The following is a 26,790-nucleotide window of genomic DNA, read 5'->3' as shown; positions in this document are numbered from 1 at the left end:
ATACAAAGCTTTCTAGGGGAAGCTGGGGTCTCCCCGGCCTTCAAGCCAGCTGCTGGCGCTGACCGCACTCTTCTCTTGCTTCAGGCAGGACAGGCACCTTGTTTTCTGGAAAATTCCCAGTTTTGTCAAGGGTGATGTGAACTTCAGCCTAAGAATAACCACAGAACAAGTCAACTTCGAATCACAATGGCTCTCCTTGCTAGAAGCTATGGCCCTTTACCTTAAGCCTTGGTCCATAGTGCCCCAAATATGCAGCAGAATTGAAGGCGAGAGCAGGAGGATGATGTGCACATGTGCATTGGCTTCACATGCTGCATCCCCAGAAGAGAGCAGAACCCTTACACAGCAGAAGAGTCACCAGGCCTCTAAGCCTTCCCCCTCCACTTGACTGCAAACCCAAGCTAACAGCATCAAAACTGCCTTTTGGAAGGTGAAATGAAATCCAAATACAAGGGCGAACCTGAGATGCATCATCTAAATGCACTTCACGAAGGAAAGTAACACAAGAAAACAAAACAGAAAGATCATCCTCTAGAGAGATCTCTTTTATAAATTCACCAAGCATCCTGCAGAGAATTATGGTCTCATAACTCTGTGTTTTATCAGCATTATTTCATACTATACAGATACTTAACCCAAGGAACAAGACTTAAAGAACAGCCATCAAAACTGATGTATCACAAGACACTGGCATTTGCCAGCAAGTCACTCCTTAAACACATGGCAAAGTCTTCTGCTTAGCTTGCCACAGCTGGTTTGATACTGCATTCCTAGTCCAAACAGTAAATTTAATTACCATATTAAAGATATTTTTTGTTTAATTCAATACATTATTTTCTTGCAGGCGTGTTACCACTAAAAAACCAATCTTTTAAATAAGATTTCAGTTGCACACATGCACACATATTATGAATATAAAATAATTACAGTATCTCACAGTGTGTGTGTATAAACACACAAATGAGGAAAATCAACAGCAGCAGGCAAGAAGCCATGCACTGTGATGGTGATGCTGCCCATATAAGACGTAAAGAAGTGTTCACTGCAGACTACTGAGGAGACAGAGGATGTCAATGGCTGTGTTAGATGTGTTGATAGATCATAGAATCACAGAGTGGTTTGTGTTGGAAGGGACCTTAAAGCTCCTCCAGCTCCAACCCCTGCCATGGGCAGGGACACCTTCCACTAGAGCAGCTTGCTCCAAGCCCCTGTGGTCCAACCTGGCCTTGAACACTGCCAGGGATGGGGCAGCCACAGCTTCTCTGGGCACCCTGTGCCAGTGTCCCACCACCCTCATGTATCCACCACTCCCATGATTTTACAGGTGCAGATGTGGATAACACAAACAAGATACTGCATTAGCAATAAATGCTAATAGCAAGACATGAATTGGAGTCTTCATCTCTAAGATGCTTCCTGCAGATGCCCACTTTAAACTCCTGCACACAAGATAAAAGACAGAGATCTCCTTTAGCAGTACAGACCCTGCAGTCCTACTGGATCCCCTAACTTGATGCCATGGATGTACTCCTGTGCAAGTCCCAAGCAACCTGCAGCACAGCCTTCCATGCCCAGGTAGCTCCATCCAGCACAGGCAGTCCAAGGCAAGGGCATGCTCCCTGGCTCTCATGGATGTGGGACAGGCTGAGGGGTACCTCCTCCTGCATTTGCACCAGCTGCCAGGGACTGCAGACTCAGAGACAGGCAAACGAGATAACATCCTCCCCATCTACCGCATACATGCATCCAACTTTCATCATGTCACTGCCTGATTTGACCCAGCAGCTACTGCATGAGTTTCAACTGCCACATTTCCAAGGGAACAAGCTCTTGACACACACAAATCGGGATATACTTGACGATTTCAAAAGAACTACTCAATTGGCACAAACTGAGGTGCCGATGCTGCAGTGCATTAGTTGCTGGTGCTCACCATATACTTTGAAGAACAAAAATCCATTATACTAACTTTACTGTCATGATGGGGGGGAAAAAGGAAAAAATCCAAACATCTCCAAACACCAACTAAAAACCCCGCCAAAAAAAAAAAGTGGAATATTTTGCAGACATTTTGCTCAAAGCACCTTCTGTTTTCTTTTTCAGAAAAAAAACTAACCCATCCTATCATCACTATTTCTAAAAATAACTGTTTTGATAAACAGATAATGAAAGGAATCTGTTATTACTCTTAGGCAGATGCAGCAAATGCACAACAGCCTGGACTACATTAGTCTAGATTCAAAGACCATCTCTTCTAGCTACCGTTTCCTGAAGAGTAATTTGATATATCCACCTCAAAACACTTCTTTGCACTCAAAAAGTAATCACACCAATAGAAGCACAGTCTTTGTTTAAAAAAGAAATCACTGTTGGAAGAGATTCCAACATGCACGTCCTTGTAGGATGCAAGGCTATGACCCTGCAAGATGCACTATCCAATTTGCCCTCTGCAGATCATGAAGCCCCACTGAAAACATGATCTAGCAGCTAGAAGCTGCTAGACACAAAAAAGATCACCGACAAAAGCACTTCAATTTTAACACCTTACCTCTGGTTGTGATGTATTCTTTTATATGAAACCTTTTAAATCAAGACTAGGAACCTTTCTATCTAGGTCAAGAGCAAGTTATGGCCTGCATCAAGCAGGAAATCTTGATGACTGTTATGATCCTTTGACATAAACCCCAAACAACATATGAAAGTGACGCAAGGGACTACTTCAGCAACGAACCAAATTACCTTACCTTGTTTATATCCAAATACTCTAACTTTGGCACTTCTACCGTCTCTTGCTCCTCGCTGCTTCCTTCATCAATGTCACTGTCCTCCTCCTGTGCGGAGTCTCTCTTTTGCTCCGCAGAGGAAGGTTTGGTGCCCTTTTTGTCAGATTCCGTCTCCCCTGGATTCCCAGCCATGCTAGGCTTTTTCTGCTCTGTACCTTCTTCACTGGGGAAGGTTTCCCCTGCCACGCTACAAGAAGGACTGTCAATGCCACTGTCTCTGTTGGGAATTTTACCATTACCGTTCAGTTCTGCAGTTGAGTCTTTATTGCTAAGCTCTGCAGACGGCTCTTTGCTCACAGTCACAGCAGCACAGTCTTCACAGCTTTTGTTATCCCCTATGCTTAGCTCTTTTATTTTCATGATGTCTGTGTTGGTCAGATCTGCGCTGCATGGGACATCTGGCTCGTTTTCATCTGGTTCACTTTTCTCATTTGAAGAACTGCTAGAAGCCATCATGTCACAGTCACACGAGCTTGGCTGTTTGGATGAGTCCAGGCCAGGGTCCATCTTAAGTGCTAAATTGAGCTGGTTTCTTTGAAGAATATGTACAGGTTGCCTGCAGGCAAAGAGAAAGCACCACAGCCATTCATAATAACATCCAGAGGTTTCAAGAGTGCCCCAAAACAGGGAGAGCCTGATTATTATTTGATTCAAGTTGTATTTCTTGCACCCCTCTGACAATCCTAGGAGGCAAGTGTGTGCACATTGCCATAATGATATTCACCCAACAATTCCCAGTAAAAATACACCACCCCTAGCCGTGAGTTTTACTGAAATGGTACCACTAGAACCCTGGGCCTTCAATACTCCCAACGGTGCCTTAAAGAACAGTCTGGCTTGCTTTGGTCTTTGGAGAGTTTTCATGTATTTGTAAACAAGCTGGGTTTACAGCAAAATACATATATTTTATCATTTAATGCCCCTTATATATAAAGTTTCAGAGGAAACGCTGTTCTACAGGATGTTGTTCCACAGTACACTGTGATTTAACTCTCCCCTGCCTCGAAGAAGCAAGCTAACAACATGTCTGGTGTTTACTGAATCTTAGGCAGAAAACTCAATTACTTTATATCATAGTGATCAAGTTCCTATGATCAAAACCCAATCCTGACATCAAAGCAATGTACTGAAAGCTGACTCTTGACCTCTTGTTTCTCATAGAACACTTACCAAACTCAGCAGGTCTTAAGCTCCTTAAGAACAACTATGTGTTACAAACTGAGAGTTGCTGTAATATATGGTTTTATAAAAACAAACAAATAAACAAAAGCAACTCATTGTGTAGTCAGTCAAGTTTTGCACTTCCAGTAGAAAACATCTTGAGAGGAGTTTCTACATGATAATTACAATTGATGTTTTCTATGGTTAAATTCCAAGTTAAAAATGCAAAAAAGGGAGATTAGAGCAGATCTCCAAAGCCATATTTACCTAATACTTTCAAATCTCTCAATGAGTGTGTTGACTCCTGCTGATATGGGTATTTCTTCTTCTCCAGGTGCTAAGCTCCTTGACGACTTGGGGTCAGCTGGCAAAGGCCGAGAAGGTGCAGGAGGAATTCTTTCCTGCCCAGGTTTGAGATGGACAGGCTTAGGAGGTACTAATAAAAGACAGAGGAAAAAGTGGGAGGATAAATCTCCATCTTCTTCATCTTAAACTGGGAACAAAATCCAAGCACTCAGTGTAGATCGAGGCTATCCATTCTTTCCCCATCCTTTATAAATGGCACAGGCGCAGTCCTGAAGTATTTCTTAGCCAAAGCAAGCTGCCGTACACTAAAGAGAAACGACAGGCTTCTATTTTGTGTTTCTCCTATTGTGTCCTGATAACAGCCCAGCAGCTCACAGAACTTCACCGCTTCCTTGTTATGAAACAGGATGCACAGCTCACCCTTCGGTTTTGCAAATATGCTCACCATCGAAATCCCCTCCCAGACTTTTCAGAACTCAGGCACTCTGTTGAACCTCTTATACTGGAAAACAATAACCAAAAGCAACCCAAACCAAACCACCAAAACTCATCCCAGCGTGGATTTCAGTGCCTTGTGTTTGCTTGGTCACAAGCACCACAGGCAGAACATAGCAGTTTTTCTTCCTTTCCTTCTCCCTCCCCCATCGTCTGCGGTGCTTCTTCACTTCCTCTTTTGGTTCTACATTCAGTTCTGTATGATATAAATAAAGCACAGGTTGTATAACATACACATTCTGTTTAACGACTCAGCAGGAGGTGAGGGTACAACATTTAATGCAGCATTTTAAAAACATGTCATTTTAAAATATTTATACAGATCTTGCATTGCTTGCAGAGTACATGGGTTTGAAAATACGCAAGCAGTAACCCCTGGCAACAGGTTCACGTGCTGCTGTAGCTTCACAGTGAAAGCAGCCTCACATGGGCAGACCTGACATCACAAGGTAGGAAAACCAACTGCATGAATACTCCCAAAACACACGCTACATGGGTAGGTAAAGCCAAGCATCCCCTCCAGTGCAGACCATCCACAGTTAATACAGTAAAGGAGGAAACTCTAAATGTGTGTTTTGTTTCAAGAACAATTTATTTCAGGTATTTCCAATTTTTAAATGGTCCAGATGGCAGAACAGCATAATGTGATTAACATTGTAATGGAGTTTTAATTAGCAACTGCTCTGAATATAATTTCAGAGTTACTTTCTGTAGGAGGATAAATGGAGGCCTATGTACCCAAAAAGCCAACTGCTGTTGTCCCTACCCTGCAGAAGGCTCTGCATCTGTTCTGAGCTCCAGCACCAGTCCAGATGTCTTCCCTGCTCCAGCAGATCAGGAGCTGCCATGGATGGTCATTGTCTGAAATCTGTGATAAAGGACTGCTCAAAGAGTGTTTTTGCTCCAAGTAAAGGTCTGCTTTAAACTACCTACATTACTGAATTTATTTCAGTACCAAATGAGACACTTCCTATAAAAAGGTCTTATTAACCCCGTCTCCAAAACCAGCCGGAATTCCTGTCTTAAAATAAAGGTGTTAATAGTTCAATTTTGAAACCACCACCATAAAACCTTATACAGGAATAACAGCTGAGCAGGAAAAGGAAATAATCTTGTGTATGAATGGAATGGTGGAGCCCTATGCTTGAGTCACTGGGTTTTCACTCACACACTGCATGAGCAGTGAGAGCCCAGCCACACTTCCTTGTAAAAACAAAACCAAACCTAAAAAAAGTATCCATGCAGCCATCTGGCTCATCTAGCCAGCAAAGCAAGCTCTAGGCTCTTTACAGAAGGGGCATAACAGCAGCAGGCAGACAGGACAGAACCTGCCTCACATCCCCTGTCATGCCCTTCATAGTTTCAGACTGGTCCACAACACCCAGAAGTTCACTGCCAAAGCATTTACACTAATGGCAATGGGTGTCACTGCTGTCCAGGAGAACATTTTATGTCTTTCCTGCTAGTGGACTTCACCTGAGTCACCCAAGACAGCACACTCCACACTGGACAAAAAGTAAGGAGGAAAACACTTCTATTAGCTCTGAATTTTTATTTAATGAAATAATTTTGAGCACTGAGGCAAAGCCTATCAAGCATGACTTATGAAGCAAAATTCAACCACACAAGATATCTACTGCAGAGCTGGCACAAAAAGCCTACATTCAGAATTTACACATCCCAACACACACTTTTAAACTCAAAACCATTTTAGACTGCTACAAAAGAGTGAATGAAAGACTTGCACACTAAAAGCAAACCACATCAGATGAGCTCATCAGTACTAAATGCAGTCAGCCCTGGAAAAAAAGTAGGTGCTGTTTTAGGTGGGGATCCAGGACCCAGTGTGGGAGCCCAGGAAGCCCTCCTGCCCATGCTCTGAAGCCACCTTCCACACATCAGCCCATGCAGGAACCAAAGCTGCTATTTTCTTGCTGCAGGTCCCAGCCTCAAAACAGCACAGCCTTGGATGCGGCTTCCAGTGCCTGTTCTACACACAGACAAGTAAACTGGTGGAGAAAGGAAGCAAGCCAGCTGCATGGAAGAGATATTAGTATTATGTAGCACACTTCAGGTGGTGCCTGAAGGCTGAAGCCATGCGCTGGAATGGTATTTCCCCAGTCCTTCTTCATTCCTGGAGACAATGAAGGCCAGGTTGGATGTGTTTCTGAACAACCTGATCTAGTTGAAGATGTCCCTGCCCATGGCAGGGGGCTGGACTAGATGAGCTTTGAAGGTCCCTTCCAACCAAAACCATTCTATGATTTTCTGATAGCAGTCTACAGCTATTTGGAGGAGGCAGAAACCAAGACACAAAAGCTCTGTTGCAGAAGAAGCAAGTGAAACAATGAGAAGAAGAGGGACAGAATTAAAAAAAGACAAGGTTAAATACGTGGGAGAAGGTACAGCCTGGGGCTGTAAAACAGCAGAGAATTAGGCCCCTTTCCTCACTGCCAAACCAGCATCTTGACTTTTGCATTACTTCAGCCCCCTGGCCATGAATTTCTCTCCCAAGTGCCTCCTCTACAGTAATGCGCATTTATCGGTGACTTGACGGTGGCATTCCCATCAATCAACTCAGTGGTGGTGGGTCTGTCATGACTCACTGAGAAAGCTGGGAGGACCTAATACAGAGAAATTCAAGTGGTGACTTACTTGCAAATTCACTTGCTTAAGTTATGGTCCCCTGACAAGAAAAGGCCTTAAAAAACATACATGATGAAGCAGATTATGAAGGGTTATTCCCTCACAAGTGAACACACTCGTAAGAAGAATAAGCAACCCAAAGGCACAACCTTGGGTGGGGGTAGAGAGCTGCTCTACTCAGGTGATGCCAGCATGGAAACAGGCCTTAATGAGGCATCCATACAGCTCTAGAGAGAAAGCCCTGGGAAGAAAGGTTGTTGCATAAAAATACCAACAAAAAACAGGAGAAATAGCAATCCCAGGCACAGCTACAGGTTGGGCAGAGAAGTGCTTCAGAGCAGCCCAGCAGAGAAGGACTTAAGAGTGTTGGCTGATGAGAAACTGAACACGAGCCAGCTTCAGTGTGCGCGTGAGCCCAGAAGCCAACCATGTGCCGGGCTGCATCAAAAGGAGTGTGACCAGCAGGTCAAAGGAGGTGATCCTGCCCCTCTACTCTGCTCTTGTGAGACCTCACCTGGAGCATTGTGTGCAGTTCTGGTGTCCTCAGCATAAAAAAGACATGGAACTGTTGGAACAAGTCCAGAGGAGACCACGAGGATGATCAGGGGGCTGGAGCACCTCTGTATGAAGATAGGCTGAGAAGGTTGGGGCTGTTCAGCCTGGAGAAGAGAAGCTGCATGGAGACCTCAGAGCAGCTCCCAGTACCTGAAGGGGGCCTATAAGGATACTGGAGAGGGACTCCTCATCAGGGACTGTAGTGATAGGACAAGAGGGAATGGGTTTAAACTGAAATAGGGGAAATTCAGGTTAAATACAAGGAAGAAGTTCTTCACTGAACTAGCACAGGTTACCCAAAGAAGTGGTAAATGCTCCATCCCTGGCAGTGTTCAAGGCCAGGTTGGACAGAGCCTTGGGTGACATGGTCTAGGGTGAGGCATCCCTGCCCATTGTCCTTTCCTCATAGAACCCTAATTATTCTATGATTGTATAATTCTATTGCTGCAAGGCAATGTACACAGACACTGAGAAGAAGTAAGGATGGTTTACAGGAAAAATGTCAACTTCAATACAGTTAATTCAATAAAAGCCAACTTTTTTATTATTATTAGCATTATTATTTTGACAATTTCATTTTTCTGGAGAGGCATTAAGTGTTTTAAGTGTTCTCATTTGTTTACTGGGTATACAACTCATACAGTAACAGGAGATCAACAAACTCTACAGGGAAGTAAAGCCTTTTCAAAGTCAATAAAAGTTAACAGAAAAAAAAATTGTACCATCTTCCCTTCCTTGTAAAGCATCATATGTCCTGTCCTCTCCTGTCAGATGTAAGCTAACTGCAGATACTTTTGAAAAGTAGCTTTGTTATAAAGAAGTGAAAAAATAAATTATTACTTAGAGTTGATGACAAAGAAGTGTCTTTCGGGAAGATGACTGGCACATCCATGACCAAGACTTGTAACGTGGATTTGTCACTTTGGTTAACCTGGTTCAGTGTCAGACACCAGTATGTGGTACGATTTTCCAGAATTCGGTACTACATGACAGTCTCTCATGGGAGTTTTCACTAGGAATCCTGTTTCTTCTTCCACAACTTTTACAGCAGTGACCAAAATATCTTTTCTTCTCATGTGACAAAGACCAACTATCACATGGACATGCTTCTTATATAATATTTGGTTTATGAACTCAGAACATCCTTTGGGATCACTCTCCTTTGTTCCAAACACCTCGAACTATATGCTTTCTGCATCTATAATTCCCTTAAGGCAAGCACCCATTTTATACAGTATTTTAACCAATACAAGAGTGTGGTGGCAGGGGAGGCACTTGACCAACTGACATGACAAAGTAAGACCACATGTCATTTCACTGATGGAGAAACATGAAAAAAATTATCCTCTTTCAAGAAATTTACTGCAGTCTTTTTTTAGCATTCCCAAGTTTTAGGGAAGAAAAGCTGGGGAGAACAGAAGACCTGCCTGCAGACAAGATAGATTATCTTCCTGATTTCTCTTCTACCATGCTTTGGGATTGCCATCTACTTGGCTATGAGTCTGGCAGGTCTGCGCTATCACCACAGCACACATGCTACCCTTGCATGTGACTGATTTAGCTTCTATTCCTCATTTTCAAAATGCATTTGTTCCATTTAGATATTTCCTGCTGCTATGCACAGTTCTGACAGTAAATGGAAAACAGAGCAATTTTTAACAATAAGCTATTCTTACCTAAATACTTAAAAATTATTAAAGAATGGAAATGATATTGCTAAATTAAACTTACACTTTACAGTTGCATGAGGTATAACAACAACACAGGAAATATAAATCGACCAGCTAAGTAATCTGTTACTCCCGAATCAATTTCTTCTTGAAGATTTCCCTAAGAGGTTATCTAACATAGGAAAAAATGAAGGTAATCAAACACTACCAGCTGCACTTGAACCTTCCAACACAAAAATAATGATTTTGCTGTGACCTAAAATAAAACCAATTCATTTTAAAAATACGACACTTCAAGTGCAATGGAAGCTTGTACAGTTGCTAGAAGGACAAAGCCACTTGCCTTGGGGTTTCTGCAGAGGATGCATTTTGGCCAGTGGAGTTTTGGTTTTGGGCTTCCTTCCAGTTTGATGGAGACATTGCGCCGGGCTGATGTGCTGCAGTTCCCCACATGCTTCCAACACCGGATTTGAGTCAATGTGACATTTGATTTGAAAAGGAGAGCAAGGGCAACCTGAAGGAAGGAGGAGAAAAAAGTATTTATTTTGTTCTATTAATCCTGAAGAAAAATTGTGCTACTTTTAGAAGCATATCAGTCATCTGATCTCCTGAGGAAAGGGAGGGGAATAGGAGAAGGGTGAGCTTCCAGGTTATTACAACCAATATATCCAGCCTTAACAATCATCTAGCTGATGATAATCAAATTGGCTGACTGATAAGACAGATAGAGTTTTGGTAATCAAATCCCCAGTTAATTAATTACTTCTTTAGTAAGGACACACAAAATAAAAGAGTAAATATAGAATATAAAAAACATTTCAAAAGGATTTCTCCAACCAAACAGAAACACAAGTGCCTCCACATAGAATATCATGTTATTTAGGAACATACAACTAAGTTATGGTGAATTACAAACATGTCTGCGTGAGGAGAATGGTATAATAACCATTCCTTCAAGATATGTAATCATTCAATCTGCACTTTACTGCTATTGATTATTTCTTCTTTAATAAAATACTAATATTCTTTCAAAAGGCTCTGTTTTGGAAGATGACATTAAGATATAATGCAGTGGCAAAATAGAGAAAGAAGTGATTAATATGTTTGTTTGTGTTTTAATTTAACATTCTTGATTCATTTGTGTGGCAAATGTGGAAATAAACCCATATATCCACTTTCACACAGTGGATGCTGCATTGTTTTATTTGGTTTGGGATTTTCTGGATTTGTGGCAAGCCTACAGCTTTTCTAGTATGTCATAAGAAGGTAAAAAAAGAGTGTAAAAAGGACTGTGGTTTAAAACTGCTGCAATGGAACACAGTAATAAATATGCTTCCAGCAGTATTGAGAAATGCAAAACATACCAAATGTACAAATTTGAATGCTAATTCATGAAAAAATGGCAAACATTCTTTCCATATTCCCATTTTAAAGCAGACTAGCTGAAATAACCTGCATCCTCTAGAAAGGATTCGTCTAAATGTGAAACACCAATGTTTGCCCTCCTGTGATGTGTTCAAGAACATGGCATTAGCTTCACAAATGCAACCTACTCTTGGCAAGGTTTATATGAAGATCAAAAAACTGAACTGACAAGTAGTACCTCCATCCGCATCAGCTAAATTATCCTGAGTTTATACTAATAGTATTAAATAAGGATGTGACCTTCCGAATAAAACCTCTGAGCCATCCAGCCAGCCTGGGGAGATGAGTTGAAGGCTTAAAATGCACAAACTCCCACAGAGATACACATTTTTGTTTTTTTAACAGTACAGTCAATTTTGCTGACAAAAATCAAGTCAGTTGGCACAAGTGTATTTACTGATGTCTGCCACCCAAATATACAACCCTGGAACCCCTCGGTATGGCTGACAGGTGCTGCTGTTGAAGCTTCATTAGCATTTCTAGCACAAAATCTGCTTTTCAGCAGATTTGAGACCAGCTATTATAATATCCTTCCAGCTGAAACCAGGAATTTATAAGTACTAGGCTTTATTCAAAATAATCTCACTTATCAGGGAAAGGTAGTGAAAATGGAAGCAGATTATTAGAGCAGATTAATAGATTATTGCAAACACATCATCATAGGAAGAGCTTATGCAGATGCCTCAGCTCTGAGTATCAAGATATCCCTCTGACAGCAACAACAAGAGCAGTGCTGCAGCAGGATGACTTTTCAGGGGAACGACCAAGACTTTCTCCTTATTAACAGTAGCTCAACACAGCTAGAAATTAAAATCGAGCTTAAGGGAAAAGCTCTAATTCAAGAAAATGAAAAGGGCAGAAAAGAGAGCTCAGTGTTTAAGCAGGTATTCACCAGTGCCTGGGTCTGGAAGACAAGCTGGCAATGCTGTATATTCCTAAAAATTACTTTAACGATCCAGATCTTCAGTGGACAAATCTCTGTACCTCCAACAGCTATAGGAGAGATCAGAAGTCATCTCTAACCATGCTATGCTGTTTGACCACGGATGCATTGTCTCTGTCCTCGGGTTCCACAACCCAGGGGTATCTTCAGCTGGGCATCCTAAACTGAGCCCAGCTACTCTTATGCTGACTTGGGTTAAGGTACTGGTTGCCCTAACATTCCCTGTTCGTCTTCAACCAATGCCACAAAAAGGACTATATGGTTGGTACCATTTTGTAAAGTTTCAAAAGGAATTGAAATCCAGTTCTTTTCTTTTTCCTACCAAGATTCACTGTTGAGAAAGCAGGTCCGACCATCTTTCTTAGTGATAAAAATAAGAGCTTGTGCTTGCTTGCTTGCTTTCAAGTGCATGGCACCACCAGACACCTCTTTTATCTCTGTAGTAAAAGCTCTTACAACCTGCTTACACTACTGAGAAGTAGAGCACTTTGATGCATATTTGATGAATCCACATAGAAGTTTTTCTCTTCTACTGCATAAACTTATCAAACAATCAAGGCATGAAACCCTCCAGAAGTATGCACTCAACAAACACATCCATCTTGCCCAAAACAAGCTCTGAACTTGGTGCCTAATGCTCAAGGACTAGTGGTCAGAGGCATCTGCAGTTAAATACTTAGCAAAGCCTTATGCTACTTCCCATTAAACAAGACCTGATACTAATGGGAAAAAAAAACACACCCCAACCCCACCCCCCAAAAACAAAATCCACAAAAAAACCCCAACCAACAACCCAAAAACAAATCAACAACAAAAAAAAAATCACCACCAAAACAAAACATCTAAAACCTCAGTATTTTGTCTCATCTTACACATTGCATATCCACGTTACTGCTGAAAATATATCACTGCTCACCTACTGCCCACACCCAATCTATGCATTTATTGATGCAAAGAATACGTGGGCACAGAGAAGAAAATGAAATTGGTAAGTAGTTGGAAAGAAGAGGAACTTGGAAAGCCACCAAATGTGTCCTTAAATACCAAATGTAGTGTTGGCTCTAAATCAAGACAAATATGCATGGGTGAAACCACAGAAGTGGCTTTCATTCTTTTTTATTCAATTGAAGCCAGGCTGGCTCTCTCTATTCATCTCTGATGGGGCCCCAGGGGGTGCTTTTTGCACACAAGACAAAAATCCACTTTCCTTACATGTTTTTTCAAGTGCTTTATTATTTGTGAGAACAAGATTTACTGGATTATTTCACAGGGAATTCTCTGAAAGCAAAACCCACTGTCTGCTGGGCACACTCCAGGGTGCTCCTGGGAATGGAGGAGAGGGAAAACATAAACAAGATCCAGGCATAGCCCACAGAGCCACCCCCAAATGTCTGTGGCTCTCCCAGACACTTCCAGAGGCGATGGGACCCCCATCAACTGCCTTCCTGTGCTTACCTGCAGGACCCAAGGTAGAAATCACCTCCTCTTTGCAGTCCGATCCAGTGCTGGATTGTGCGAACCTTCCCTAGACCAGATTAGCCATAATTACCATGGAAGCACTTGGGATGTGCACTGGTATGGGCAAATTGATAAAAAGTGATTATTTCTGTCCAAACCTTATAAAAAGCTACTGCCAATAGACTGTTATTCCCAGAGACCCTGGCTGATGCTGACTTCACATCTGATCCCTGGTTATCTGTGACAGCTCCAGACAGAAAGTCACCACCTGCCCAGACATGGACATGCCAGCACCTCCAAGCACACACATCTGGCAGCGCTTTAACAGCCTGAGCAAGCACTTCCAAACATCTTACACTTTGCTGTGAAACTCGCCTTTGCTAAGTGCAGTCCTTGTGTCTCTAATGTGTTTTAGCATATATACTCACATGAGTAACACTGCTTACAATTTCTCTGTCCAAAACCAATCCAAGCAGAAAATGGAAAAGACAGTGTTTTCCAGAGATATGCTTTTGCACTATTAATAAAATAGTATGTATTTAAGGCTCTAGTGGAAGGTGTCCCTGCCCATGGCTGGGGTTGGAACTGTATGAGCTTTAAGGTCCCTTCCAACCCAAACCACTCTGAGAGTCCATGATAACGTTTTTCTATTGGACTAAGATAAAATATAAGGATCTGGGGTGTTCCACTGAATGTAACAGTAAAGAGACCAGTAGAACCCAAGATGCTGAATGTCAGGCTTTCTCAGGCTTTTTTCCCCACGCACAAGCCAGATTCAGATCTTATGCCTGGCACCTAGGCCCCAGTTAGCAGCCTTCAAAAATAACCCCAGTTTAAAATAAAAAATACCTTTGAGGCCTATGACAGCAGCAAGAACCTGTAATGTTAAGACAAGCTATCTGTATGGCACATCCTATGTTTGCTGCTGCGACAGAAGGAGCTCTCACCCAGCTCTCTTTTAGAGGAAGAGAGTTCTGCAGTGTTCTGCTGTCAAAAGGAAGTAAGCTCATATCTCATCTGGCAAGCCCACCTCCTACCCCTCCATGAGGTATGGAGAATGTGCAAGGAGTAAGGAGTAATGGGGAGGATAAATACTGGACCAACAGAAAAAGGCTCTGCAGACTAGACATGCTGGAAAGACATTGATAAACAACACCTACTTGTGAAGTTTGCTTTCACCAAGAATTAGTATCGCTGGGGGATTTCTCCTCCCATCTAGAGTGATGGAGGGAAGGTTTAGATTGGATATTAGGAAGAATTTCTTCACCAAGAAGGTGCTCAGGCATTGGAACAGGCTGCCCAGGGAAGTCATCACCATCCCTGCAAGTGTTCACACAGTGTGTAGATGAGGCCCTCAGTGCCATGGGGTAGTGGTGGCCTTGGCAGTGCTGGGGAACAGTTGGACTGGATGAGCTTAGAGGTCTTTCCAAAACAGTTGATTCTGTGATTCCATGGATATGACTTTGAATGCCCGCTCAAGGGAGGTTTGTCCAGGGGCAATTCTCAAGCCCTCTGCCATACCCAAATCTGGACCCCAGGAGAGGGAAGGCTCTGCCCAGGGCTTCCAGCTCCCCACAGGCAGCGTGACCCTAAGCCATGGAGCCCCTGCTCCTCCTTGGGCAACTTTCCCTGCCATCTGGAGGGAAGAGAAAACACTGAGTCACCAACCAGTGGAAGGGCTTTCCTACTCCTGCCATCACTGCTATCACCCACTGCTGTGACCCACAGCTCTGGGAGCTTCCAGTTTCCTAATTCTTTGCTGATTTAGGCTCTCTGCTACATCAGCGAAGTCAACAGCTCCAAAAGGCTGTGTAATGCGACCCAAGTCCCATTCTAAGCATGGGAAGACATTAGAATTCTCTAAGCATCTAAAGTGCATCTTCAAGCATCTGAAAGTGAAACTGGCTGTTGGATCCACAAATGCATCCAGTAATGCTGTCTCCATTTCTAATGCTGTTCCATAATATGCATCACACACATTAAAGGGATAAGCAATCATAACCAGTCTGATTAAAAACTTGCCTGCAGGAAAACGCACAAATGGACTACAATCTGTGTAATGGTAAAAGACATTTTTGCAGCTAACAGGAATCTGGACAACTAAACATGTTGACCAGATTTTAAAATAACAACAAACCCCTCAGCTGTTGACAGGTAGAGCTATTTCAAAAGCTGTTCCTTGCCTAACCATCTTAACAGTCATCTTATCAGGAATGTAGCTCTTCTCAAAGTCTGGCTATAAACCAAGCATATACCATGTACCTCTAATCTCTGTCAACAGGCTTCATTATGTCCAGCTCAAGCATTCCTGTCTTTTCAACTGAAACATCCACTTGAGAGTTCCCTAATGCTGTCACTGACAGTGAAGTTCTCTCTTCCTTCATCTCTTCCTCCTTAGTAAAAGCCTTTCAGGAGGGAAAGCCTGTTCTTGCAGCAGAAACCTACTTCCGTAGAAAGCAAAGGGCTTCAAGGTCACAGCTGATGTCTGTATTCAAAGAAAAAAACAAACTGCTAAGAGGAACTCTGACACAAAATAAAAGGTGCTGATTATGCCTTCCTTGTGTCAGCAGGAATATGGTGAGTAGTATAATGCTCTGTCCTTCATGCTCAGGCTGTTCTGCAGACACATCTAAGTAAGGACATCTTTCAAGAAGCTACAGAACTCACTACACTGTAGGGAAACCCAGTGCCCACAGCCTCACCTGTCATATACTGCAATGAAATTATCCCATGGAGCCAGCTCTAGCAATGGCAAAAAGCCATCAATCATGCTTGTTACAATCAGTTATAAACCACTCAACACTATTCCCAGTGGTCCAGGACCAAAAGCTCTGGAACCTCTGTTTTTCCTCATCTCTCCAATTCCACGATGCCCTGCACTGGACTAGCGCCTAACCCCCTCCTGCTGAACAAAACAGGGGCAAAGCCTTTCCCATCCTGCCACCAGGCATACAGGTTGCCCAGAGAAGCAGCCCATCCCTGGCAGTGTTCAAGGCCAGGTTGGACACAGGGGCTTGGAGCAAACTGCTCTAGTGGAAGGTGTCCCTGCCTGTGGCAGGGTTTGAAGCTGGATGAGCTTTAAGGTCCCTTCCAACCAAATCAGTCTGTGGTTCCATACCCTTCTTTTCCCTCTTATGCTGCTTCATTAACGCCAGTGTTTTCCTCCAATCCACTTAAAAACCTCACCTCTTCCTCGTGCCCATGGCCTGTAAACCCCCTGAGGAGTGTAAAGCAGCGCATGCCGGGGCTGCACACATGCCCTCCTGTCAAACCCACCTCAATGACAGTGACAGTGTAACCATGTTACTTCACCTGACAACTATTTTTCTGTCATTCCAAAATGTCAACTTCAATAAAAAGAATGACGCCTTTAAGAAACAAGACAGAACCAGGAAAACATCTATGTTCAAAAGCAAGTGAGAATCCAGCACGGACTGTAAGTCTAGATCAAAAGAGAGATGTATTACTTACTTGTGTTTGAGCAGAGACCCCCACTTTTTTTCTCATTTGCTCAAGCTGTAAGACAACTAAAAATAAGGGTGACCAGCTCACGCTGCAGCTCTCATTTCATGGCTTAAAATGCCATGCTCACAGGAACTGACCCCCCCATCCCACTTCCGACCATCAGTGTGGTTGGGTGACTCAAAGAACAGAAATGTGGCAAAAGCAGGCGGAGGAGCTTTACTGAGAACAAGTTGCAGGAGACTGCAGCGAGTCTGCAGAAAAACGTTCTCTAGTTTTATGTTTCACACATGTCTGAAATGCAACATATAGGATGTGGATGGCTTGGAAGCTCGAATCTCTCTGAAGCAGAAAAGAAATGTGGATCTCTTTAGAAAGCCTTCTGCTTGGTCTAGCATTATATGCAAGAACAGCCAGTAACAGCAGTAACATGGCACAGAAAGAAAACAAACCAGAAAATGTCACTTCTCAGCACTCAAACTCTCAGGCTGCTTCCCAGCCCCTCTGGGGAATGAAGGGCTCTGGTACAACCATATGTAACCTCCCAGAAGGGTTAGCCTGGGTTATCTAGATAGCTTTCTGAAGGTAAAGGCGCTAAGTCTCTATGAAACAGCCACAGAAGTGACAATAAATGCAATTCAGGAGGCTGGTTAAAAGGTTTCCATCAGAAGGCCTGAAAATTTTCCACGCTTCCCTCCTCTTCCTGCTCTCCCAGCAGAATCCGACCATGGGAAACCATCGAGGAAGAAACAAAATGTAGAGTTTTCAACTGAAACGCTTCATTTCAGGGCAAGCACCATTCCTTGGGAGCTGCAGGAGGGCAACTGGTCTGTGTCATCGCGAGAGGTCCACACAGCCTGCAAAGCACCCCAGGTTGTTTAGTCTGAGGAGGCCTGAGAGGAACCTGGTAAATTCAGTTTAACACACATCCAACACCACAGAAGTATCTCTGGAAAGAAAAAAGAGATCTTTCACAGAAAGAACCAAATAGCTAAAATAAACAGATCTGTGCATACAAAGCACTAGGAGCAGCTTCCGCAGACCTGCAGTAGCAGGACTTGGGATTTTGAGATTTACTGTACTTTTATCCTGTTCTACTTTTAAATGCCTTCACTGAGGATGTGTCTTTTAACAGACATTTCCATAGCGTCCCAAGGGGCACTACTAAACATCACTGCCATAGTATCTTCCATAAACTTACATCAAGACTTCACACCTTTAACTTGCTTTTAACGCAAGTTCCTGCATGCTAGTCCAAGTAATCCAAGGCTACACTTTACAGGCACCAGCACATACCTTATGCCGCTCATCATCTGATTCAGAACTTACATACTGTTGAGAAACCAGTTTTTGGCTCTTTTTCTGCTCTTCTCAAAACCAGACCAAAGGCCTGTCATACCACTAAGCAGTGCTCCTAGAAGTGAGCTCCCCACATACAGCCATGCCGCACTCCCATGTGGGAGAGCCACAAGTGGAGCTAGCTGCACAGTCTTCATTGAAATTAAGGGTATTTGTCTGACCACTGACTACTTCACTATTGCCTGTAGAGGGGAATGAGATTTCACTGGTCATTCAGGTGGAGACTGGGCTGAGAACAGCCCTGAGGAGAAGGACTTGGGGGTGCTGACTGAAAAGAAGCTCCCTGTGACCCGGCTTCAGTGTGCGCTTGAGCCCAGAACCCCCCCGTGTGCTGGGCTGCACCCCCAGAGCGTGAGCAGCAACTCAGGGAGGGGATCCTGCCCCTCTGCTGTGCTCTGGGGAGAACCCCCCTGCAGCCCTGATCCAGCTCTGGGGCAGCAGCACAGGAGGGACGTGGAGCTGTTGGAGAGAGCCCAGAGGAGGCCATGGAGATGCTGCGAGGGCTGGAGCAGCTCTGCTCTGGAGCCAGGCTGAGAGAGCTGGGCTGGGGCAGCCTGGAGAAGAGAAGGCTCCTGAAGGGGAGACCTGAGAGCAGCTCCAGTGCCTAAAGGGGCTGCAGGAAACCTGGAGAGGGGCTTGGGACAAGGGATGTAGGGACAGGCCAAGGGGAATGGCTTTAACCTGCCCGAGGGGAGACTGAGATGAGCTCTTAGGCAGAAGCTTTTCCCTGTGAGGGTGCTGAGGCGCTGGCACAGGGTGCCCAGAGAAGCTGTGGCTGCCCCATCCCTGGCAGTGTTCAAGGCCAGGTTGGACACAGGGGCTTGGAGCAAGCTGCTCTAGTGGAAGGTGTCCCTGCCCGTGGCAGGGGTTGGAGCTGGATGAGCTTTAAGGTCCCTTCCAACCCAAACCAGTCTGGGATTCTGGTATTCATAACTCTTTCTAGCGCTTCTCTGTTTTTACACACTCATTTCAGTGCTGTGTCTGTATCTATTATTACAATCTCTTTTTCATTGCTCTATCCAGAACAACATCTAACCCAGATCTTGTGCAATGCCATTCAAACCCTCCTCTGCCTCTGGGACATTTCACACCTAATTGTGCGGCCAGGCATTACTCCACAGCTATTACAAAGAATTCATCACAGAATTTTAATGATTTCTTTAATCTAATTTTATTTCACTTAAAGAATTAGCTTTTCCACAGACATATATTAGCCTTCTCCTCACAACAGCCAAGCATACTCCTTGTCCCACTCAACACTGCCTGGACAGGGTACTACAGCACAGTTCTCATTTTCTATCCTGCATGTAAATTAACAAACCTCACTCCCCAGACCCTTTTGTCCAGCAAGAACTACTGGTGGTACTGTTAGCTCAACACAGAAGGCAGGACTGCATCTGTCAGCATGAGCTCTCTTGCCTCCCAGGACTGCTGGTTGTAGTTTGGTCACCAGGGCTTCTCCCTTAGGTATGGGTTAGCTGGCAAACTGCTATTAAAAATGGGCTACAGAATTTATTTTTAAGTATTTGCTCTAAATTTATAAGTATGTATGTCTATAAAATTTATATACATTTATACAATATAAAATAGTCAGGAGAGGATCTCTGAGCCATGGAAATTATGAGCTTCACATCTAAGTATGTATTAGAGCACAACATAGATGTGTAAACCAAATTCCTTTATACTTACTATGTGACAATGTAAAGAAAAGACAAGCATGTCTTAGAAACCCTGCTGCTAGAAAGTCATTACACACAACTTCACACTGGGGCACAGGGAAAAAAAACCCAGACAACAAACCTAAGCAGTACTCGCTTCTTGGTTTAGGCTTTTCATGGTGCTCTGACTACAGCTGGCCACCACACCAACCACAGCAACACAAAGCAAGGACTCTTGAAAGACTGTTCAGATATTCCACAATCCCACCAGAGTGGGAATGACAGCATTTGCTGAGGTGTGATCAACTCCGCTTGCTGCCAACAGAGAAAATTCAAACTACTTTTCCAGGAGAAAAAAAAGGCAGAATCTAGCATTAACTGCACGGAAGGTCATTTTCCCTAGCCAAAAAAGTATGTATTATTATTTTCTAGCAGGCTGCCAAGCCAATTGTCACTAGATACAAGGGAAAAGGAAAAGAACAGAAGCTGAAAGGGAGGTAGGACCAGCTCCCAACCCCAGTGATTCCAAAGGGGCTGCAGAAGCAGAAGTAGCAACCAGAAAAAAACATACTGAGAACGAAAATACACTCACTTAAATGGAAAACAAGAAAGAAACCAGAGTCAAACACCACATAACGCACTCTCCACCAGAATAACACCACGCACACTAAAGCTCAAAACAGAAACATTTTCTTTTTTTGCATGAAACAGGATATGCTGCTGCAGCCAACAGTCACTTACCCGTGTTTCCTCAGGTTATGAGTGACACTAAAGAACCTGCTCCTTTTAAAGCAAACCAAGTCCTCTGTACCATCCACATGGACACTGAGGTCAGGACTGGCTGCACTGCACAGCCTCTAAAAACCCTTCAGTGGCCAATAAACCTCTAGGTGAGTTTAATTCAAACTTTGCTGGAGTATGGGTGGGGGGTGATGAACTTTATGTTTGTTTGGGGGGCTTTTTTTTTAAGTAGTCATGTGCTCTCTGGTATGATACTGAACTACAGTCAATGACCCGACTGATGCCACTGTTAAAATCCATACTTCACCACATATCCAAGTGGCAATCCTCAAGCTCCTTCTTTCATTTTGTGACAAACCTGAACCAAAGTAATTGCTTTTTGGGGTTTGGTTGGTTTTTTTTTTGTTTATTTTGTTTTGTTGGGTTTTGGGGGTGTTGCTTATTTTTTGTTTTGCTTATATTTATTATTCCAGATAATACCAGTCTGCCCTTAGCAATTATTTCCACAGCGCCTGACACAGATGCCCACCAGCAACCTTTGCAGTACAGCAGCATTTCTATCACATCTCAGAACTTGGACACATCTTACTAGATCTGGTCCCAAACTTTGGCAATATAATTTAAAGCCTCCAATGACATTCAAGGCAGAGGGCAAAGGAAACACTTCCAGTTTTAAAAAAAATATGTTTAATGTCTCACTCTAGTGCTGGAGACTGTTCAGGGGTAAGTAAATCCTTGAATTTACCTATAGTTTTCTTAGCATTTACATGCAGCCTGCTTTCCATGTAGGCACAGAGTAAACACTGAGGGATACTGAACATCAAGTCTCCATAACTGGAAGGCAGAGTTATGAACTTTCATGATTTAACAAAATAAAAGGGACAAGCTATGAAAAACTCATTTTTCTGGAGGAAGCATTTAGCTGATTTTTCCCCGAAATGGCACCATTGAATTACTCTAGCCTAAAATAATAAGCACAGTAACTTTCCATGACACCAGGATCAAACGTAAGGGAAAAAAAAAACAACCCTGAGACTCCTCCATCTAGTAAGGAAGGCAGGTGGTATGTATAAACACTGTGGCATAAAGAAAAGGAGAAGCAGCCTGGGGCAGATGTCAGCCAGTGCGACACTGTGGGTGAGAGAGCCCTGCTTACGGCACACTGCAGGAGATCCAGCCATCAAGTGGGGCTGCCAAATGACGTTCCTCTACAACAGAAAGGTGGGCAGGAAGAGAAGAGCAGCCAGGCTCATGTCCTTGGTGCATACAGGTCCTATTTTGCCATTCTGAAGTGCAAAGCAACTTGTTTAACTTCAAATTTCAGACTTAACTCCTGCAGCAGGCAAGACTGCTACCAGAAGTCCAGCTGAAGTTGTTGCAGGTGCCTAATTTAGCAGATAGAGGGAGAACTGGATTTTCATTCATATATTTCATTATCTTTATAATGAGACCCAGCATTCAGTAGCTCATCAACCTTGGTTTGCTTCTGTTTTCTCTTTGGCAGAAAGATTCACTGAAGATGGCAGATAATAAACCCTCATTTACTCCTGATTTTTTACTACAAAAAAAATTTAGTGGGATTATATAGTATTGGGCAGACAACAGAGGACACTGACTCACAGGCTGAGTCTCTCATACCACCACCACAGGGTCCTGCAGCAGAGCACCAGTGTTTCAACTTACCTTTCCCTCCCTGTTACTCTCCACAATTCAAACTGGCTTCTCATCACATCCTTATCTTGTTACTAATTCAGTTTAACTCTGGTCTCTGGATTCAGCCTGAATGTTTCTTGCACAACACTGAGATGCTCACCTAGGGACTACCTCTGGTCCCCCACAAAACTGTCCTTGATTCCTATAGTGTCCTCAGATAGGAGCTGAAAGGTCACTGAGGGCAAAGTGCAGTATGTGGCTGCAAACTATACTTTTTCACCACGGATTTTCCAAGTTAAAGCCACCATTCGTCTATCTGACACCCTCAAGAGCCCTCACTGATGCCTGCAACCTGGCCTCTCCTCTGAGAAGATGCACACGCTGGACCCCTGCTGACAGGAAGCAAGCAGAATCGCCATTCAGTGGTCTTGAGATTTCCCCTTAGATGAGCACAGTTTGTTTGGGTCTTGGTCTTTTTCTCTTGACAGGTAACAGGTTTTTCATTATGATGAAAGCGTCCTGATTTATAATTACACTGATTATGCAAATCAAAGAACATATTTCAAGCTAATAATACTCCAGGGACTTCACATCTCTACTTCCGTCACACAGGAATCATCACGCCAGAGCAATCCATTACGGTAAAAATCTAGAGAGTCTATACCAGTTAGACACTAACAAATGATCCCAACCAAAGCCATTTCATTTGTTCCTTTTGGACTACCTGCATCTGGTGATTTTACTGTCTTGGGGAATCTCTCCCAATCTCTTTGTTCTCAAAGAGGAAGATAGCAGATGTGCAATTCCCAGAATTGTTTATATTGTGGGAAGGGAGAGGGAGAATAAAAAATAAATTAAAAAATGAGGGAAAAGTGTTATGCTGCCCACCTTTCAGTCATTTAAAAGACTATCCTACCCAAAGGTGAGAAACAACCAGATGCTTGTCTCCATAAGCCAGATTCCAGCCTTTATTTAAAACTGTGTCACAAAAATAGGCTTTATGTGCTTCATTTCTCCTTCTACTAGAAGAGTATTGATTGGTTTTGCTAATGACCAAAGCACCCTGCAAGACTCTCACACTGCTCAGCTGATGTGCTTGTGGATCTTCTTAATAGCACACATTATTACTGTAAGTAAACTCTCATTTAACCAGCAAGGAGAATAAAAATTATCCTTTGCTTAAGATTCAGTGACAATAGATGACCTCCAACAGTGTCCCAAACGACTGGTTTTCTTTTTTCATCTTGAATAATTTTATTAGTTTTAGTAAAACAGTAGTTAGCCTCTGCTCATTTCAAAGTCTATTTTGGTACTAAATAAAAAGTAGGTAAAACTCAGCTCAGATTTTTTTCTTTGCAGGAGAGGACCAGCTTTCCTCTGTCACCACAACATGCTGTTACCTCATAGTGTAGAAGCTGAACTGTCTTCACTTCATTATTGAAAAGCATAATGAGTATTTTTACACTGATGCACTATTTTGGTAGCAGAGCTGCACATTGCAAAACACAGAACAATTTCACAATAGTGCATTCCCAGTAGTTCACAATAATCATTAAAGGAGAATATATTTAATCTCTTAGTGCTTCTTGGTAACTTTCTGCTTGAAAATTGAATTTACAGAAAATGACCAAGCTGCAGAGTCTTTGAGGGTGGAAGGGTCTTTCTGGAGATCATTCAGACCAACCCCTCTACTCAAAGTAGTAGGGTCACACAGAGCAGGTTGTTTAGGACCTGGTTTGACTATCTCCAAGGATGGACACAAGGGGTTTGAGCAACCTGGTCTAGTGGAAGGTGTCCCTGCTCACTGCAAGCGACTGGAACTGGATGAGCTTTAAGATCCCTTCCAACCCAAACCAGTCTGTGACTCTGTGATAATGGTATGACATCTATGAGAATTATTCTATTTACTACAGCAGCAACCACAGTTTAGAGCAGCTGTGCAGAAATGAGAGGCTAAAAACAAGAGCATCATTACTGCTGAGCCACTGCTTCATGACTGTACTTGTGAAAAAGCAATACCACTTTGGCTACTGCAAAGCCATTGCAATGGAAGCCTCAGAGTGGTCCAGCCACCAGGAACCTAGACACCACTCTCTAGAGGCACTGAGCAGCCTACAACAATGACCAAAGGTCCATGCCACACTGCAAAGGCTTCACAGCTAAATAGAAAACACAGTTCCTACCATCATTTGTGCAGCCTCAGGCTCTGTAGACTGCATCCTCGCAGCAGGTACAAGTCTGTCAGGTTATTCCAGGTGCTCCTGATGTTGAAACCCATGTTGCTTCCAACTCCAAGGGGATATACAAGCATATTCTATACTTTCCAGATGGAGGAACCATGAACAAAGCATTAGTTCCCTCGCACTAACATCTCCTTCACCTAGACCAATGCTTCTTCATTCTGTGACCCACAACTCTCTAAGGGCTGAAGTGAGAGCAAGAAAAAGAACCTGGAAAGGTTAAAGGTGGTCCACACAAACAACAAGCAGATAAATAAATTTGAAGAGACTGAAAACCACTGAACTGGCTCCAGTATGTTGGATCCCAGAACGGAGACAGGATGGTATAAAGCACCCTTTATATTTTTTTCAGCCTGGCAAGCTCCAAAGAGAGTAACACCATCTCAAAGGCCTATAACACAGACTACAGAAAACAGCTTCAGTAAAAGGAACTATTATTAGTTTTCCCAACAAAACTCCAGCTAATTTGTTACATCTGTAGCAACTATTTCATCTCTCCTGTTATCTTTAAATGCACTTTCATCAAATCAAGAACTACAAGGTGTGAAAACAAGAACATTTTGTAAGCACCCAGGTGATTCTTTGGGACAACAGTTATAAATCACAAATAATAAAATCCTTACGACTGACAACTATACCTTCATTCTAAAGAAATAAACATATATACTTCATCTCAAAAAATGCATGACAACTCTGCCAGTAATGATTTTAAAGACATTCTGAAGAAATCTGAAGCTCAAGATGAACAGGCAACAATTTCAGAATCGGATCATTATCCCAAAATATGTATTTAAATTAATACCCTGAAAATATATTTTATATATATATAATAAAATATATTTATATATATTTTTTTTCTCTCTCTTAGATGATATTTTTCAATCCTGACATAGGCTAAGAAAGAGTTTAGTCCATCATTACATGCAATGCGATTGGCAACTAGCATTTTCAAATATAAATGTACAGTTAAGAAGGATAATAATCAACCATGCTACTTACACAGGACATACCTGAGTATTTGTGTCTAAAATTTTATTGTATAAAATGCATTTACTGTCTGGCAATTGCTGTTTCACTAATTGCTGGTTTTCATGAAACTTCAATGTCATTATTTGATACTGTCCTTATATGGATAGAAAATACTCAATGCATACAAAGTACGCTTGCTGGCAAAGCTGCGTTGTTAAGGATAAAAGATAACTGGAAATAATGGAGGGATTTAAAAATAAACCTGATTACAGAAATTTAGAATCTATTAAGAAAAATGCAAAGAATTTTCATTATAAGAAAAAGAGTAGAAAAGATCATTACAAGATTACTTCAGATAATTAATGATTCTTACAATGTGTTTATAATTCTGAGCTCTTACAGTCATTGACAATGAAAGTATGATTTATTTATATGATCACAATTGTATCAGTTCCTCAGAATGAGCTACAGATAACTGGGTTTTGTTTGGTTTGAGCTTTTTTACATCTATTATTATCACATATTGGCTTCAGCTGGCCTGAACTGCTGTCAATGTCACATCACAAGAAGATGAGTAAGACACCTTCTAAAGCAGTATCTTTAAATCTAAAGTGAGGACCTGAGTTAGCATCATTAATAAACAATGACATGGTAATACCAGTAGATCTCCAAATTCCTTAGTACACATTCTGCCTCCTTGGGAACACACTGCTTGGTGCCACTCAGAGTGATCGACTCTGATCTCCAGGTTCCCTCAGCTAAAGGCCTGCTCTCAAAACGAAACAACTCTGGTCAGGTTTCATTATGGATGACCGCAGAGGAAAAACATTAACCATCAAGCAAGTAACTGTTAAGAGGTGGTTTTCAACTTAAAAGCTCATTTGCACTAATGATCATGAAGGAGCCTGTATTTTGTTCACTGCAAGATGCATGCTTGCTGATAAAACAACCAAAATAAAACCACAGACAAATGGAAAAAAATTCTAGCTAATCTCTCCAATTTTCTGGTCATGGATCCAAGTGTATTTCTTCTTTCTCACTGTGATGCACCTTCTTCACCCAGTTAGATATGGGAATGCAACATCTACAGCCTTATTTTCCTAACCAGCTATCTAGGAAAACCATTCCTTGACTGAACGGATGCTTCTTTCTCTCCACAAAGCAGCCAGTTTTAGATTCTTAGATGCACAAAAAGGCAACATCCTTTTTTGCAGGTTTATGTTAAGAAGGCATAGAGCATAAGATCTACAGCTGAGGAATACTACC

At 42.6% G+C, this 26,790-nt stretch overlaps 1 protein-coding gene across 9 annotated transcripts in view; it reads right to left on the bottom strand.

Annotated features, from left to right (window-relative positions):
- The window catches only part of FGD3 (FYVE, RhoGEF and PH domain containing 3), a 120,298-nt gene that overhangs the window by 44,807 nt on the left and 48,701 nt on the right, over nt 1-26,790 (bottom strand). For 8 of the 9 annotated variants that reach the window (XR_008972710.1, XM_057413762.1, XM_057413764.1 and 5 more), the window contains exons 2-4: nt 9,960-10,130; nt 4,212-4,380; nt 2,745-3,339 (exon numbers count right to left, since the gene is read on the bottom strand). Coding sequence is in view for 8 of the 9 variants with exons in the window: in XM_057413762.1 (XP_057269745.1) it covers nt 2,745-3,339; nt 4,212-4,380; nt 9,960-10,130 (935 nt within the window). In the remaining variant the exon portion in view is untranslated. Of the gene's footprint in view, nt 1-2,744; nt 3,340-4,211; nt 4,381-9,959; nt 10,131-16,913; nt 17,035-26,790 lie in introns of those variants that run through there. The other variant, XM_057413765.1, reaches the window with a different exon arrangement.

The sequence above is a fragment of the Pezoporus wallicus genome, unplaced genomic scaffold, assembly GCF_028554395.1.
Source record: "Pezoporus wallicus isolate ANWC-B61680 ecotype Strahan unplaced genomic scaffold, APGP_CSIRO_Pwel_v1 contig_8649, whole genome shotgun sequence".
Classification (NCBI taxonomy): Eukaryota; Metazoa; Chordata; class Aves; order Psittaciformes; family Psittacidae; genus Pezoporus; species Pezoporus wallicus.
The sequence above is the reverse complement of the archived record's forward strand: the minus strand, read 5'-3'. Positions and strand labels throughout refer to the sequence as shown.